This window comes from Rutilus rutilus (assembly GCF_951802725.1).
Source record: "Rutilus rutilus genome assembly, chromosome: 1".
Classification (NCBI taxonomy): domain Eukaryota; kingdom Metazoa; phylum Chordata; class Actinopteri; order Cypriniformes; family Leuciscidae; genus Rutilus; species Rutilus rutilus.
In genome coordinates this window covers 24,011,681-24,028,680 of record NC_140209.1, presented here as the reverse complement: position 1 = coordinate 24,028,680, position 17,000 = coordinate 24,011,681, and the positions used below count along the sequence as shown (strand labels likewise).

General features: G+C 39.1%; 1 protein-coding gene across 1 annotated transcript; it reads left to right on the top strand.

Moving 5' to 3' along the window:
• Positions 1–290: 290 nt before the first annotated feature.
• LOC311276944 (E3 ubiquitin/ISG15 ligase TRIM25-like) lies at positions 291–8,790 on the top strand (the record flags this gene model as incomplete). Its single annotated transcript, XM_084387005.1, has 6 exons — positions 291–905; positions 5,983–6,078; positions 6,437–6,670; positions 6,748–6,898; positions 7,021–7,080; positions 7,811–8,790. 6 exons carry the CDS (start codon positions 291–293, stop codon positions 8,350–8,352), a joined length of 1,698 nt encoding a protein of 565 aa, XP_084243131.1. The 3' UTR covers positions 8,353–8,790.
• Between the last annotated feature and the right edge of the window lie 8,210 nt (positions 8,791–17,000).

Here is a 17,000-nt window from a genome sequence, read left to right as displayed (position 1 = left end):
TGTAACATGATTTGTATTTTTGGGGGGCACTGATGTTAGTACTATTAAAGGACAGAAATAAGTATACAAATAGTTCAATCATATTCAGTTCAGGGTATTTCAGCATTTTTCAGCTTACACAACTGTGGCATCCAAAACAGCTTAGTCATAAAAAAAAAAAACACGGAAATGAACAAGTTACTGTAAGTCACGCCCTGCAGAAAAACCTGTTTAAGTATATAATCAAAGAAGGCACTGGACTGTCAAGCTCAGTGCGTATCGTCTCTCTGTCTGCGTGTTCATACGGTGAAATGGCAGATGCCAATATTTCAGTGGATCAGTATCAGTTCAGCTGTTCAGTGTGTCTGGATCTCCTGAAGGATCCAGTGACGATTCCCTGTGGACACAGTTACTGCATGAACTGCATCACAGATTTCTGGAATCTGGAGGATCAGAAGGGAGTCTACAGCTGCCCTCAGTGTAGGAAAACCTACACGCCAAGACCAGTTTTAGGTAAGAATGTGGTGATCGCTGAAATGGTGGAGAAACTCAAGATGACGAGTCTCCAAGCTGCTGCTCCTGTTCTTCCTCCTGTTCCTCCTCGCCGTCATCCTAATACTGGATCTGGAGATGTGCAGTGCGACTCCTGCACTGGAAATAAACACAAAGCAGTGAAGTCGTGTCTGGAGTGTCGAAGCTCTTACTGTCAAATTCACCTTGAACAGCATGAGAGTCTCTTCAGAGGTAAAGGACACAATCTGATGGACGCCACTGGACGACTGCAGGAGATGATGTGCCCTCGACATGGTAAAATGCTGGAGATTTACTGCCATACGGACCAGCGGTGTATCTGTATGCTGTGTTTGGTGGATGAACACAAAAATCATGACACTGTATCAATTGCAGCAGCGAGGACAGAGAAACAGGTATGACCAGAAAGAATTGGTTATGTTTACAGTTAAGTTTGGTGTTGTCATTATAGATATGTAGCAAATTAGCTACATTAACATTACAACCAATTAATCACTTCATCTTGTGAACACTCAATATTGATTATTAGTTAATTAATAGAAATGTTCATTTCCGAGGTTTGGAAATAACTTTCTTACTCTACAGTACTACTCAGAGCATGTAGTCAGAATCTGTAATCACTGAATTGACTTTGTTTGCAAGCCAGAAGTATCACGTTAAACTTAGGTCCTGACTCTCTGTCATCACAAAAAATCCCAAATTTGTTTACCCAGTGGCCTCTACCCATCCCTATATAAACTCCACCAATAAGCTGGTGTGTGGTGGTCAGTTTGGCGCAATATGGCTGCATCGGGGGAGGTGGAGGACCAGCAATGCAGGTTTGAGAGGTGGCGCCCCGACAACAAATCTTGCGAGAATCACGACTTGCTTTACGGCACAATGTCACATACTAGAGATGCGCGGATGGGCTATTATTTCATCCGCAACCGCATCACAAAAATCATCATCCGTCCGCCATCCTGCCGCACCAACGTTTTTGACCAATTTTCAAAACCACACCCGCCCGCCATCCGTTGATTTGTGTATACATATATTTTTCATTTGATTGGTTCAACCGCCCGCCACCCGCCCGAATTTAATTAAAATATTATTTTTCGTCACGTCATCCGCCCAATCCGCGGTTTATCCGCGGAGTCCGCGGCTGTAACCGCCAACCGCGCATCTCTATCACATACATCAACAACATATGAAGCAGCCTCTATGGAAGACACTAGCATGCATTTCAGAAGTGAATCACGGCAGAGTAGACGAAGAAAACGAAAAAAGCTCGGTTGGAAGAGTCAAGGAAAAGAAAACGACGGCTCTGTGTGAGTGATATTTACGACAGTAATGTTAAATACAAGTACTCCTTAACGACTCTAGGGGTCGCTGTTTGAGAAAAACGGAAACTGCATAGTGTGCCTTTAAGTTATTAGTTATTATTCTCCATCACATACAATCTGCCAGTTGCTTCAGAGAGAATTTATAAAGAGATTTTCTGAGATATTTTTTGTTAGGTGTCTTTAGATGGTGCACAGCAGTATTTTCACATTTGCCCCTAAAAAGGAATGTAAACTTCCTCAATTGAAAAGTTTGAACTTTTTTTTTTTGGTAGTATTGTCATCTATTGCTGGAACATTTTGTGTGCATTCCCTAAATGCCCAGGTTTGTTGGGATGGTCTTTGCATTCAGATGATATACATGCACTCAGTGGCCAATTTATTAGGTTCATCTGTTCACCTGCTAGTCTTTCTTATTGGTTTGTGGAATATATATAATATATAACTATAGAATTTACAGACCGAAGATATGGATGATATGGATCTAAACAGAACTGTCACTAAGTTCTGTCAGGACCACTATCGTCAAATACGATTGACAGTTAGCATACAGTTTGGATTGGCGGTATATGGTTCTGTTCTGTGCAAGAACTCCCTGCACATCCATGCAACCTAGCATGGATAAGAGCAGGGAGAGCAGCAATAACCCCCCTTAGGGAAAACAGAACAGAACCAACATGAATGTATTTCAGTTTGCAAATATCATTCAATAATTTTAAATTAAATTAGAAAATTAGAAATTAGAATGTCAAATCCTGACTGACGAGAGGAGGAGCTGGGGATGGAGGAGGGTGATTGGCTCCTGAGAAACGCGATAGCTGCAAATAATACTGAAGGAGCTTATATATGTATACAGTTATAGCCGTCATATTCCTATAGGTAGACGTGGATCAGCAGAGAGTCAGCTGATGCGAGCTTGACTAACGTTTTTTTTAACTAACATTTTTAGAATGTAGGTTACATTAAAACTGTCTTAAAAACTCATTGAGATTAGATATTGAGATTCAGCTTTAATCATATTACATACAATGTTTGATAACTATAACTAGATATAAATTGTAGAGTACTGTGAAAGACAATCCCAGATAGCAACATTGTGTCAGCCCAGATCCAGCCCACATCTGGCATGCATGGCATGTGTGGAATTATGATCTGGCCCACATGAAGATCTGGCAAGTGAGAACTGAATGGCAAGTCACTCCCACGGACATAGAGGTAAATAAGCTTGCATTCAGAGCTGAGCGGTTGTTTATCAGTGTTCTACCAATCTGACTTTGTTGATAAGAGGAGACATTCTGAGTTGGAGCATCTCATTTTGGGGCTTTGGTACCGGATGTTGATAGCTTAATTGAATGCCTTTATTGTCATTGTACTTTACAATACAACGAAATTAGGAGCACTCTCCGAAATTAGGAGCGCTCTCTGCTTAATCAGAGTTTGCATTTGAGTCCTCTGGGGATAAAGACTCTGCAGTGCTCTGCAGTGCTGCTTCTTCCGCTCTCACTACCTGGCTGGTGGGGCAGCCAAGTGTGTGGAGATGTGGAGATTTCTCAGGTGGAGAGTGCAATGCAGTCCATTTATGCCCGCAAAGAGCTGCCACCTGGCTGGATCACCTGTGTCTCCAATTCAAGGCCTGAAAGTTCTCAGCCGTGCTTGCTGGCAAGGCTTGCAGTGCCACTGGACAGGCTGCTTCCACCTTGCATGCGATGGCCCTCCTGCAAGTACAACAGGCCAAAGAACAAAAAGTGCTGCACACGGGTGTTAATGCAGGAACAGCATATGGTGACGGACCTCACCCTCAGGGCAACGAAAGTGGGCCCAAGACCCAATGATGTCCGCCTTGTTGGTCCAGGAACACCATCTCTGGCTGAACATGGCTGAGATGAAGGAAGGCGAAAAAGTCACCTTTCTCAATGCCCCTATCTCCCAGGCTGGCCTTTTTGGTGACACTGTTGAGGACTTTGCCCAACATTTCTTGGTAGTACGGAAGCAGATGGAGGCGATCAAGCACATCCTGCCCCGGTGGGATGCTGCTGCCACCAGACCGCCGAGGACTGCCCCTCCGTCTCCCCTATGCCGTCTACATCCTCTGAGGTTGGGCCCGAGCAGCAGCCAACATCCAGGCCGCAACGTCAAGATAACCGCAGGAAGGCGAAACAGCCCATCCCAGCCACTGCTAAGCCCTCTAAGCAGTCGGAAAAACAATATCTCTGAGATGGTCAACCCAGAGATGGAGGGACCTGCCCTTCTTCAGGAGATGTTATAGGAGGGCTGGGTGGAAAATCTTCTGTTTTGCATAAAAGAGTTCTGCCTTTGTTCCGCCAAACTTTACTCAATCTCTGGGTCACACGAGGTGTGGTTTGATGGTGAGCGAAGCGACACTATGCTTTCTCACTCTCATCCCCTTCTTCTTTTGCCAAAGTGCAAGAGTTTGCGGTTCGAGAATTCAATGCCTCACGCATCTCCAGCCTCGCAGGAACCATGGAACAGTCACATCACACTCACTGCCTCTACTTCAGGACACTATGCCTCCTGGGTTGAGCCCCAGCCCTCCACCTCGCTGCCCCTCCGTGGGTGCATCTGTAGTTCCGCTGGTGCCTCTTGCACGATGTTACAATGGATGCCTCCAGAACAGTTTGTGCAGTATGCATAGTACACGCTGCCTCTGCCTCCTGGACAGGACCTTGAATACACTGGCATTTATGCTGCCTCTGGTTGCTGGCTTGACCTGTTTGCCTATTCAGAGTCCTCCCATTGCTGACTGCTCTATTCCCTGACTGAGGGGACCCTCGGTATGGACACACTGTCACGGACCTGGCCCCAGGGCCTGCGTTTCCCTCAGTGAGCCTGCTCACACAGATATTGTGCAAAGTCAGGGTACGAGTACCCTATTTGCTCTCCAGGTGAGTTCCCCGACTGGTGAACCCTGGATGGAGTTTTCTTCCAGGCATCCTTCAGCAGTCAGATGTAGTGGAGTCATCTGATACCAGGCTCAGTTCTCAAGACGCATGCCCAGTCGGTCAGCCCCTGTACTTGACTAGATGCATATGTTGTGATTGCCTCTTGGTAATCCCATGTATGTATTCTTCCACGGTACGGTTTTCCTGTCGGTAAACCCGTGTCTTTCCCTGGGTAGATTCCCCTCTGCTGGGTAGATTGACCTTCTTCTTTGGAAAGTTCTATCCTTCTGTCCTACCAGGTACAGATGTCTGTTCGACTTACATGGGGTGCTGAGAAGGGTCGGCAGTAGTAGCGCTTTCCATAAGGACCCCACAACATCAGTCTGTCGATATAACGCTGAATGTTACTGATAGGGAACGTCTTGGCTATTGTTGTAACCCTCTTTCCCTGAAGGAGGGAATGGAGACGTTATGTCCCACCTGCCACAACCCTGTACTACCACTGAATGACCGGGACCCACATGTCGGCTCCTCAGCACAAACTTGAATGAGTGAGTTGCTGGCAAGCTTATATACCTGTCTGTCCAGGGGAGTGAATTGCCATGTAAATCTCATTCTCCAATGTCCATTGGCTTGTTTTGTTACTACTTGAAGGTGGTTAAGATCCCACAACGTCAGTCTGTTGATGTGTCCGTTCCTTCCTTCAAAGAATGAGGATTACAACAGTAACCAAGACGATCTCCATTGTGGTTAAAATGTTACAGACACTAAGTATTATCTAGCACTAAAAGAAAACAAAGTTTAAATGCCACTGCCGACCTGAGCATTGTTGTTGACCTGTCTCTTTATGGCCACAGTCTACCCATCTTCTGATAGAAACTTCCAGCAGGGTTTGCCATGTTACATACATCTCATGCCAATTGGATGAATGGTTCACAAGAAGGTTGGAAAAGTAGGTTTCACAAGAAATGGAAATACATATATTACATTTAAGTCACTTGATTAACAAATTGATTATGACCCTGTGTTACAGGCGCAAACATAATTTAGCCCATAATTTAATGTGCAGTAAGCCAAAATTTGATCTCTGATATTTAACGTCTCTGAAAGCCAATCTGTTTTTGTGCAGAAGAAGTAATCTAAAACACAATAGAGTTGTTAGGTTTGTTAGTACATTAACACAGAAGTTGCATCCCACATGAGAAAACCAAAAAACTTTTTCTCTGGTTTATAAATTATTATGTTTCCTACAGACACACTTGGAGGAGATGAAGAAGAAAATGAATCAGAAAATCCAGAACAGAGAGAAAGATCTTCAGGAGCTGAAAGAGGCTGTGGCGTCTCATAAGGTGAGAAAGAGCACCTGCTGTAAGATGAAAAAGGACGGAAAATCTTGTCATGATTTATTCACTCTAAGCTCTTTTCAATACAACAGAAGTGGATGCAACTCGAAAGCTTTTCAGTGAATAGTGACTTAAATATCAGGTGGTTCTTCACTCAAAACCATATGACTTTAGAAGTCTGGGAATGTATTGCACAAGACATTTAACAAAACATCTATATGTTCCAGTGAGTATAGTGAGTAAAAGACAAAAAATAATATGAGTAAATGATGACAGAATGTGCATTTGGGTGAAATATTTCTTTAGGATTCTACTCCAATCAGTCAGCAAGGAGCCCATGATTTTAATGTGTGTTCTATAACAGCGTTCTGCACAGACGGCAGTGGAGGACAGTGAGAGGATCTTCACTGAGCTCATCCGCACCATTGAGAGACGTCGCTCTGAGATGACGCAGCTGATCAGAGATCAGGAAAGATCTGCAGTGAGTCGAGCTGAAGAACGACTGGAGCGACTGAAGCAGGAGATCGATGATCTGAGGAGGAGAGACGCTGAGCTGAAGAAGCTTTCACACACACAGAATCATGTTCATTTCCTCCAGGTAACAGAGATCTTCTCAAACACTGAGGTTTTTAACAAGCTTCTGGAATTACAGCAAGTTTGTGTTTGTGTCTGTAGAGTATGTCTTCTGTCTCTGTTCCTGGATCTACAGACGGCATCACTGGTGGTTCTCATCTGCTTTTTGATGATGTAGTGAAATCTGTCTCTCAACTCAGAGACAAACTGCAGCAGTTCTGCAGTGAAGAGACACAAAAGATATCTGGAGCAGGTAAAAAAAAATCTCAAAAGTGAACTTACCATCATTAACTAAATATAACAAAAGTAGTATATGTAGGTTGAATTTCCTCTTGACATGATAATTAAAGTGCAGATGTGTTTTGGTGTCCATAGTGAAAACCATCCAGGTCATTCAGTCTCCTGACTATCAGACCAGAGAGGAGTTTCTACAATGTGAGTTACTATGAAAACACACACAAACACTCTTTTTTATAGTAATTAAACTTGATGATCTCAACAGGGGGGTGTTCCGTAACCAGTTAATTGACCAGTTGAGTGATAACCAAATGTAACCGGTCTTACTCAACATGCTCCAAACGGGATTTGAACTATAGGGTCTCTGGCATGGGAGGCGGCACGCTAACTAGGACGCTAAAGACCACAGCCACTAGCGTCAGTCGCTAACACATCTCTTGAGGCCAGGGGAGTGAGTTTTGTGCAGCTCTTACTGACCCACATCCGTTACACTCACCCCCTTTAAACCTCACTCCCATCCAGGTCAATCGCACCAAATGTCACCAGTCCTATAACTGCTTAAGTTATGAAACCTGCAAATTTCATAACACCAACAGCTTTACATCTGTTTCTATGGTATCTGTAGTTTCCAACTACAGCTAAATTTGGAATAGCATAGGCTACTTCCCATACTGCTCAGTGTTCATTGCGAAAGTACGTAAACTCCAATCTGGAGTAAATTATTTCAAACCAGTTCTCCAGAACCAATGGTTGCAATTGAACTGGGTTTGGTTTTATCTATGCTTCTAAAATACCCCCTAATGAGTGACGCTTCAACTTTCTACTGCATCTTTATTTATCATATGTCTACCAATAACTTCTGTAAAGTTATGTTAATGCTAAAAGTCATACTTTATTATTAAGAGGCCTATGTGTTTGTATTCATCAGATTTTCATCAGTTCACTCTGGATCCAAACACAGTCCATCCATGTTTCTACCTGTCTGAGGAGAACACAGTGATCACTTACACCAACACATACTACAGTTATCCTGATCATCCAGAGCGGTTTGATTACGCTCAGGCGTTGTGCACAGAGGGTGTGTGTGGACGCTGTTATTGGGAGGTCGAGTACAGCGGTAGTGAAGGTGTGTATATAACAGGGGCATATAAGAGCATCAGCAGGAAGGGACAGAGTTTGGACTGTGCATTTGGATGTAATGATCAATCCTGGATATTGTTCTCTTCTCCTTCGAGATGCTCATTTAGGCACAACAACATAAACTCTGATCTCCCTGTAGTGTCCAGCAGTAGAGTAGGAGTGTATGTGGATCACAGCGCAGGGATTTTGTCCTTCTACAGCGTCTCAGACACAATGAGACTCATTCACAGAGTCCAGACCACATTCACTCAGCCGCTCTGTCCAGGGTTTGGATTAGGTGTCCGCTCAATCGCAAAACTGAGTCATCTAAAAGCATCTGTACACAATTAAGTTCAGATACACAGCCGAGTTAAGGCTGCTCTGTGCCTGCTCAAAATTCTGTGTATGTAATGCTGCATAAAAGCCACACTGTAAAAAATAAAATCGTAAAAAGACAGTCATTGACTGTCAGCTTAGGGCTGGGTATCGTTCAAAAAATTTCGATACCAATACCGATACCGATACCTTGATTTCGATACCGGTTCCTGATCGATACTTTTTTCGATACCAATTTTATGAAATCCATTTTAACAAGATTACATAACACATTACCTCAGAAAAACTTTGGTTTTATTTTTTCAGTTTGACTCATGCTCCTTAGTCAGTGCACAAAGGAACAAAAAAAGCACAAAGGAACAAAATATTCCTTATACATATACATAAGGTACAAAATATTTTTTTTATAAAGAGCTCATGCTCACCAAAGCTGAATTTATTTCATCAAAAATACAGTAAAACTTGTAATATTGTGGAATAGTATTACAATTTAAAATCTTATTTGAATATATTTCAAAATGTAATATATTCCTGTGTTGTCAAAGCTGAAATATGATAACAGTTTTTGGAAGGTCATTTTTGATCACTTTAATGCATGCTTACTGAAAAAAAATTCTGACCAACACGTTTTTGAACGGCAGTGTACATTCAGTAGGTCATTATTGCAATATAAACAGTCAGAGTGATCAACAAGGTATCTCTTCATTTACCAGTCGAAGACGCAGCAACTTTCTGCTCTTATGTTTACTCCGTGCACTGTTAAGGGCTTCATCATATCTGTCGCGGTAACGTTACCGTCTTTGCAGCAATTATTTTACCACAAATACTGCATCGCGCGCTTTTGGCATCGAGCCTGGAGAAATGTAGCCACACTTTTGATCGACTTTTCCACATCTTTAGGGTATTGTGAGTGTGTGTGCTTGCGTGTCATTGAGTATGTGCGCGAGTTTGTGTGTGTGTGCTCGCGTCCATAGGCTCGCGTCTCATGAGAATGTGCGTGGACAGTTTGTGTGTGCGCGCGCGCGTCTCATAAGAGTATGTGCGGAGAGTTCCGCCCTTTCTTTTACTGTCTATGAGTTCCGCGCGTCTCGTGTGTGTAGAGTTTGCGTGTATGTGCGTGAGCAAATTTAGGCGTGTCGTTGTGCATTTCATATGTATTTGTTTGAGCACTGACGTTGACGAGTTAACCCCTTAGGTATCGAAATCTGGTACCGAAAAACAAGTCATTTTTCGATACTCGATAGTATCGAGGCAATTCGGTCGGTACCTAAAAAGTATCGAACTCGGTACCCAGCCCTACTACGGCTGCCAAACAAAAACCGTAAAAATAAAGTAAAATATCCTAATTTAAATTAAGTGCAAAAAACTTTTACAGAAATTTTCCTTAAATGTTTTACGGAAAAACAGTGTTTTTTTACAGCTATTTCCTGAATTATTACGATCAAACACCTTCATTGTAAAAAAATCCCATAAAAAACAGTCAAATGACTGTCAGCAATGGCTACCATACAAAAACCGTAAAATTAATGTAAAATATCCTAATTTAAATAAGTGCAAAATACTTTTACAGAAATCTTCATTAATCTTTTTTAACAGAAACACACAGTTAAAACACAGTTAATTCACATTTTTTCTGATTTTTTACTGAAAAACATGCAGTTAATTATATGCATGATTTGCTGTGACTATACATCACTGCATCAGCAACTACACAGTTACTGTCTGTTAAATAAAGCAACATGCAGCATATCACCAGTGTTTCTCTGCTCATCCTGGACTGAAGCTCAGGCTCTACTCTTCAACACAACGGTGACCCACGAAACACACCATACAGAAACACTTTAAACCCCAACAGAACATTAAACACTAACAGATCTCTCAGGATCTCAGCATCTTCACTTATTACAATCCAGACTTTATTTCTTTCATACATTCTTATTGAGAATTAACAGAGGTTTAGAAGTTGAAGCTTTATTGAAAAGAATAAAGTTTGATGTCACCATGATGGAAATTAGTGTTTGTTTTAGTTGGGCTCTTGACCTTTTAGTGTTTAACTTAAGTTTTTCTCTGGCTGCTTCAACTATGTGTCTTTGATGCATATTTGTTATGGTAGGAATCCAAGAGAAACTCAGATCAGATGATGTTGGTCTCTTTTTAGTCATAATAGTTGTCATGTAGTGTCCTGCTTCATTGATACCACCTGAAGTGAAATATCTGATTAAGTAATTAAATATTAGTTGTTAATTTTTGCATGATAAAACTGCTATAGAATATCCTGCAATGCAGGACTCAATTGGACTCAGATTTTATGATGTCATTATACAGAAAATGTTTTGACAGGATCATATAGACTCACTCAGACATCAATAATCAGCGTATGAATCTCAACAATGGTGACAACGAAAAAAAATCTGAACTACTATAAAGTCACAAAAAGGCTTTGTTGGTTGTCACCATTGTTGAGATTCATATGTTGATTCTTGATGTCTATACTACAAAAAAAAAAATTAACCAGCTCAAAACTTTTTCCATATAATATATATCTTCTTAAATTTCAGATTATTACAATATTGTTGCCAAGGATCATGTGAGAAATTATGACATACATATTATGTAATCTAAAATAATATAATCAGAGATTTGTCTGTCATATCAGAGAATCAGATCATCACGATAACTGTAACATCACTGATGAATGACCAAGATCATCTGATATTTCTCTTGCGATAACAAATTGCTATAACAAATGTGTATTAAATGCACAGTTAAAGCAGCCAGAGAAAACTAATGTTAATAACTCACGGGTCATGAGCCCAACTAAAGCAGACACTGATCTCAATCATGGTGATATCAAATTTATTTTAAAGCTGTCAGCTGCGGCTGTCAAACAAAAACCGTAAAAATAAAGTAAAATATCCTATTTTAGAAGTGCAAAAAACTTTGACAGAAATTTTCCTTAAATGTTTTACAGAAAAACACTGTTATTTTACAGCTATTTCCTGAATTATTACGATTTCAAAAAATTATATGCATGTGAGAAATTATGACATTATAGACTTTGTATAAAGCTAAATTCCATCTACATGTAATCAAAGCTAATATATTCATATTTTTGACTATCATATCAGAGAATCAAGCCTTCATATGATGACATCATCAAAGAATGACCAATATAATCTGAAATTTTCTCCAACATTTATTGCTATAACAAATGTGCATGAAATACACAGTTAAAGCAGCCAAAGAAAAACGTAAGTTAAAAATTGAAGTCATGAGCCCAACTAAAGCAGACACTAATCTCAATCATGGTGACATCAAATTTCTTTTAAAGTTTTTTACAATTTATTTAAATTAGCATATTTTACTTTAATTTTAGGGTTTTTGTTTGGCAGCCGCAGCTGCCAGTCATTTGACCCTTTTTTAAAGATTTTTTTACAATGAAGGTGTTTGAACATAATAATGCAGGAAATACCTGTGAAATAATAGTGTTTTTTCGGTTTATTTAAATTACCATATTTGACTTTAATTTTAAGGTTTTTGTTTGGCAGCCGCAGCTGCCAGTCATTTGACCCTTTTTTTACGATTTTTTTACAATGAAGGTGTTTGAACATAATAATGCAGGAAATACCTGTGAAATAATAGTGTTTTTTCGGTTTATTTAAATTACCATATTTGACTTTAATTTTAAGGTTTTTGTTTGGCAGCCGCAGCTGCCAGTCATTTGACCCTTTTTTTACGATTTTTTTTTACAATGAAGGTTTTTGATCGTGATTATTCAGGAAATACCTGTAAAATAACAGTGTTTTTCAGTTTATTTAATTTAGGATGTTTTACAGTTTTTTGGGGAGCTGACAGTCATTTGACCATTTTATCATTTAACTGTTTTATTTCTGTTAAATTACAGATTATATTTGTAATTTTACATACATTTTTATGTAATTTAAGAAAACAGAAAAAATACTGTATATTGGGGTGAAGCACAGGCAAAGCACTACTTGGGCGCAGAGATATCAGATATCTTGAGCGCAGAGAAAGCAGATTTCAGGTGTTACGTGACATCTCTGTGCCCAAATAACCCCTATTTCAAAAAACAGTGGCGTGTTCCTTTAACTGGGCTGATTGCTCTAGTGAAATTTTTATGATTTTATAGTAGAGATGCACCGATTGATCGGCTGGTGACCGGAATTGGCCGATTTTCATGTGATCGGCCATGACCGGCGACCGGCCGGTCAGTCTGACATACCGATTTTATGCCGGTCAAATGCACTCGGGCGCCGCATGATTAACCTTTTGAGCGGTCCGGTCTCATATATGGGATTTTTATTTCTGTGCCTCTGAGAGTACGGTGCTGTTCAGTGACGTCGCATAACTGCCAGATTCAAACTGTGCTTTCGCGCGTTGGCTGGCGCTGAGCCAGAGTCGGACGCGTTCAGCGCTGTCATATATCACAACTAAGCAGTGTTTTCAACCTTATAATGTTTATTTTAGGTTTCAGATATTTAAATACACATAAGCACGAGTAAAACAATACATTTGGAGTTTGTAAAATACACACTGATGTCTGTGGAAGCAGCAATAACAATCTATTCAAATATAATTTGCCGACATGTTTTATTCATATCAGACAAACATAGTGAAAGTGACTATAAAGTTTACTCTACACTGTAAAAAATTTACTGTAGAATTTACAGCAACTTACTGGCAATTTTGGTTGCCAGTAAGCCTGTAAATTTTACAAGAGTCCTGTAAAACATCAACTACAATTTAACAGTAAAAATACAGCACTAACAAATTGCTGTACAATTTACAGCAACTTACTGGCAATTGTGGTTGCCAGTAAGCCTGTAAATTTTACAAGAGTACTGTAAATCATAAACTACAATTATACTGTAAAATTATACAGCACACCTGTAAAAGCAGCAAAACAAGAGCAGCTGTGAATTTACAGTTCTTTAATGTAATCTTTACAGTATGTTACTGTTATTAACAATGTACTGAATTAAAACCTGAGATAACTCACTTCATTTGAGAAAATTGATTGGTCAATTGCCATTAAATATTTACTAGAAACATCAATTTAACTAAATCCTACTAGTGATCATCATCACACATGAATGAGTTGAAAAACTTAAAAACGTCATCAATGCATCAGCAACTACACAGTCACTGCCTTTAAATAAAGCAACATGCAGCATAACATCTGTGTTTCTCTGCTCATCCTGGACTGAAGCTCAGGCTCTACTCTTCAGCACAATGGTGACACACAAAACTCAACAGAAACCCTTTAAATCCCAACAGATCATTAAACCACTAGCATATCTCCACTATAGCATTATGTGCAAAAACACATCAAATCACACAAAGCAAATCACAGAATTGTACTTTTTTGTTTAGTAAATTTGACACTGAGATTTTACTGTAAACAAATGACTTAAGCCACAGCTTTAGATGAAATCAACTGAAGAGAAAATAAGACATTCAATCTGTGAAGATCTCAGCAGAGGAGGATTAAACAACTCCACAAACAGCATTACCAGCTTCACTTATTACTAACCAGACTGACTTTATTTCTGTCATAATCAGAAGGTCTTTTTGAGAATTAACGGAGGTTTAGATGTTGATGTTTTTTTTTATTGTTACCATGATGGTGATCAGTGTTGGCTTTAGCTGGGCTCTTGCCCTTGACATTTGAACATTAGGTTTTTCTCTGGCTGCTTTTGCTGTGTGTTTGTGAGGCACAACAGTTAGAGCAAAAAAGTGCTCTGGTGTAAATGGCTCTGTATTGATGATGTCATCAATAGAGCTTATAAAATTGTACTTCATTTCATTTACACTTTAATCTATTCTCAAGCAATCATGTGGGTCATTTCAAATGATTGGTTAAGAATACACATATGACATCCCACGGCATTATTATAATTTGAACAGATTTAAAAATATAATGCATAGAAAGTTTTAAAATGCTGTGTTATCTTCTCACACACAGACATCAACAATCGGCGTATGAATCTCAACAATGGTGACATTCAAATGAAAAGCTTCATGTTGCAATGTATGCTGGGTACCACCATAGTACATAATTCCCAGAATGCATTGCGGCATGCATAAATTATGTAGCTGAAATGTATTATTTTCTTTTATTTTTACCATGTGCTTTTATTTTTGTTGTTGTTTTTGATATGAGTTTTTAGTAGCTTGATTTGTGATGTTCAGAGTTTCTGTTTATCTGAATATTTTGTTTGTCACCATTGTTGAGGTTCATATGCTGATTCTTGATATATGTGTGTTCCTGTAAATTGAGAAGTTTTGTGATTCGTAAATATGTAAAACACAAATTATCTGCTCTCATGACATGTTGTAGTATCATATGACTATTACAATCAATTTTTCATAATTTGAGAATAGACTCTGGTCAACATCAGCATATCTTTCACTAGACATTGATACCCCAGCATCAATACTCAACCATCAACACCACTGCATATTTTACTTTGCTTTTATTGCTATAACAAGCTTATCTTATAAAGATATGGTTATAGCAGCAAAAGAACGACTAATGTTAAAGAAATAAAGAGTCAAGAGCCCAACTAAAGAAAGCACTAATCACGATCATGGTAACTTCAAATGAAATATTGTCAATACATCATCAACATCTAAACCTCAGTTATTTCTCATTAAGTCTGATTATGATTATCACTCTTCAGGTGATTTCATCTAAAGCTGTGGCTTAAGTCAGTTGTTTACAGTAAAATCTCACAGTCATATTTACTAAACAAAAAAGTACAATTCTGTGATTTGCTTTGTGTGATTTGATGTGTTTTTGCACATAATGCTATAGTGGAGATATGCTAGTGGTTTAATGATCTGTTGGGATTTAAAGGGTTTCTGTTGAGTTTTGTGTGTCACCATTGTGCTGAAGAGTAGAGCCTGTGCTTCAGTCCAGGATGAGCAGAGAAACACAGATGTTATGCTGCATGTTGCTTTATTTAAAGGCAGTGACTGTGTAGTTGCTGATGCATTGATGATGTTTTTAAGTTTTTCAACTCATTCATGTGTGATGATGATCACTAGTAGGATTTAGTTAAATTGATGTTTCTAGTAAATATTTAATGGCAATTGACCAATCAATTTTCTCAAATGAAGTGAGTTATCTCAGGTTTTAATTCAGTACATTATTAATAACAGTAACATACTGTAAATATTACATTAAAGAACTGTAAATTCACACCTGTTCTTGTTTTGCTGCTTTTACAGGTGTGCTGTATAATTTTACAGTATAATTGTAGTTTATGATTTACAGTACTCTTGTAAAATTTACAGGCTTACTGGCAACCACAATTGCCAGTAAGTTGCTGTAAATTTTACAGCAATTTGTTAGTGCTGTATTTTTACTGTTAAATTGTAATTTATGTTTTACAGGACTCTTGTAAAATTTACAGGCTTACTGGCAACCAAAATTGCCAGTAAGTTGCTGTAAATTCTACAGTAAATTTTTTACAGTGTATTCTTCTCAGTTCACCGGCCACTTATTGCATTTATTTCGGGAGAAACTGATGAATTCACGTGCTGTAAATCCGACTGACAGGACAACATTGCGGCGCCCATCTCATGTTATAGATCAAGATTATTTATAAAGGTTTTTAATCGACCAAACACATTCACTCACACGTATTTGAGAATCGGAATATAAGATAGGCTAGTTGATGACATGGTAAGCAAGTTTGTGAATATTTTGAATAAAAAAGGAAAAGCGAAATAAAAGCGACACATCTGTCATACAGTATTATTGTGGCTGCAGTGTATCGCATGACGCGTCGCCATGGAAACATTAAAGGGAACGTTCGCCTTGAAAAAACTCACTCAGAGAGTGTGGGTGGGGGTGTCAGTTAGAATATTTTAAACTTACGCGTGAAAGGGTTAAAGAAAAGATCGAAAATAAATATTTGTGCTGTAAAGTGGTTAGAAAATTTTTTAATCGGAATCGGCTAAAATCGGTATCGGCAGGTCAAACTCAAAGAAAAATCGGAAATCGGAATCGGCCTAGAAAATTGTAATCGGTGCATCTCTATTTTATAGTACCAATTGTACTGTTTTTGATTATGTTCAGTCATCTTTATGACCCAAATGAGAGTTTGGAAAATTATCCTAAAGACCAGGTAACTTTAAATTACATTCTATTAACTTTACCGGAAGATTGTTGGTTTATAACTTTGAGAGAACCTTGCCAGAAAGTTTTGAGAACATTCTCTGTTAGCTGGATGTAACGTTAGCGTATTTGTAACTCTAATCAAAACATCTGCTTCAACTCATCAGCTCGTTCCCTGTTCGTGGTTTCAGTCCAGTTAACATGTATAATGTATGCCTTTGCCTGTATACAAACTTTATTATTCTTTTATCCTAATGTCATCACTACAGCACACACACACTACCTGGAGTTGTGCCCAGAGTTATAACTCCCTGTTTTTCTCTTTCCATCTGTCTGAACATCTTACTCGAGTAGAAACTCCCTCCCTTTGCTTTCACCATCTCGTCTATCTTTTCCAGTAGATCTTCACAGATTTTTGTTCTTCTTCAGTGAATCGTCCCTGTGGAATCATAAGAGAAACACATGCAGTCCAGGCAGGATCATGATGGAGATGCCGTGTCTGATTTTAATTTGGTGT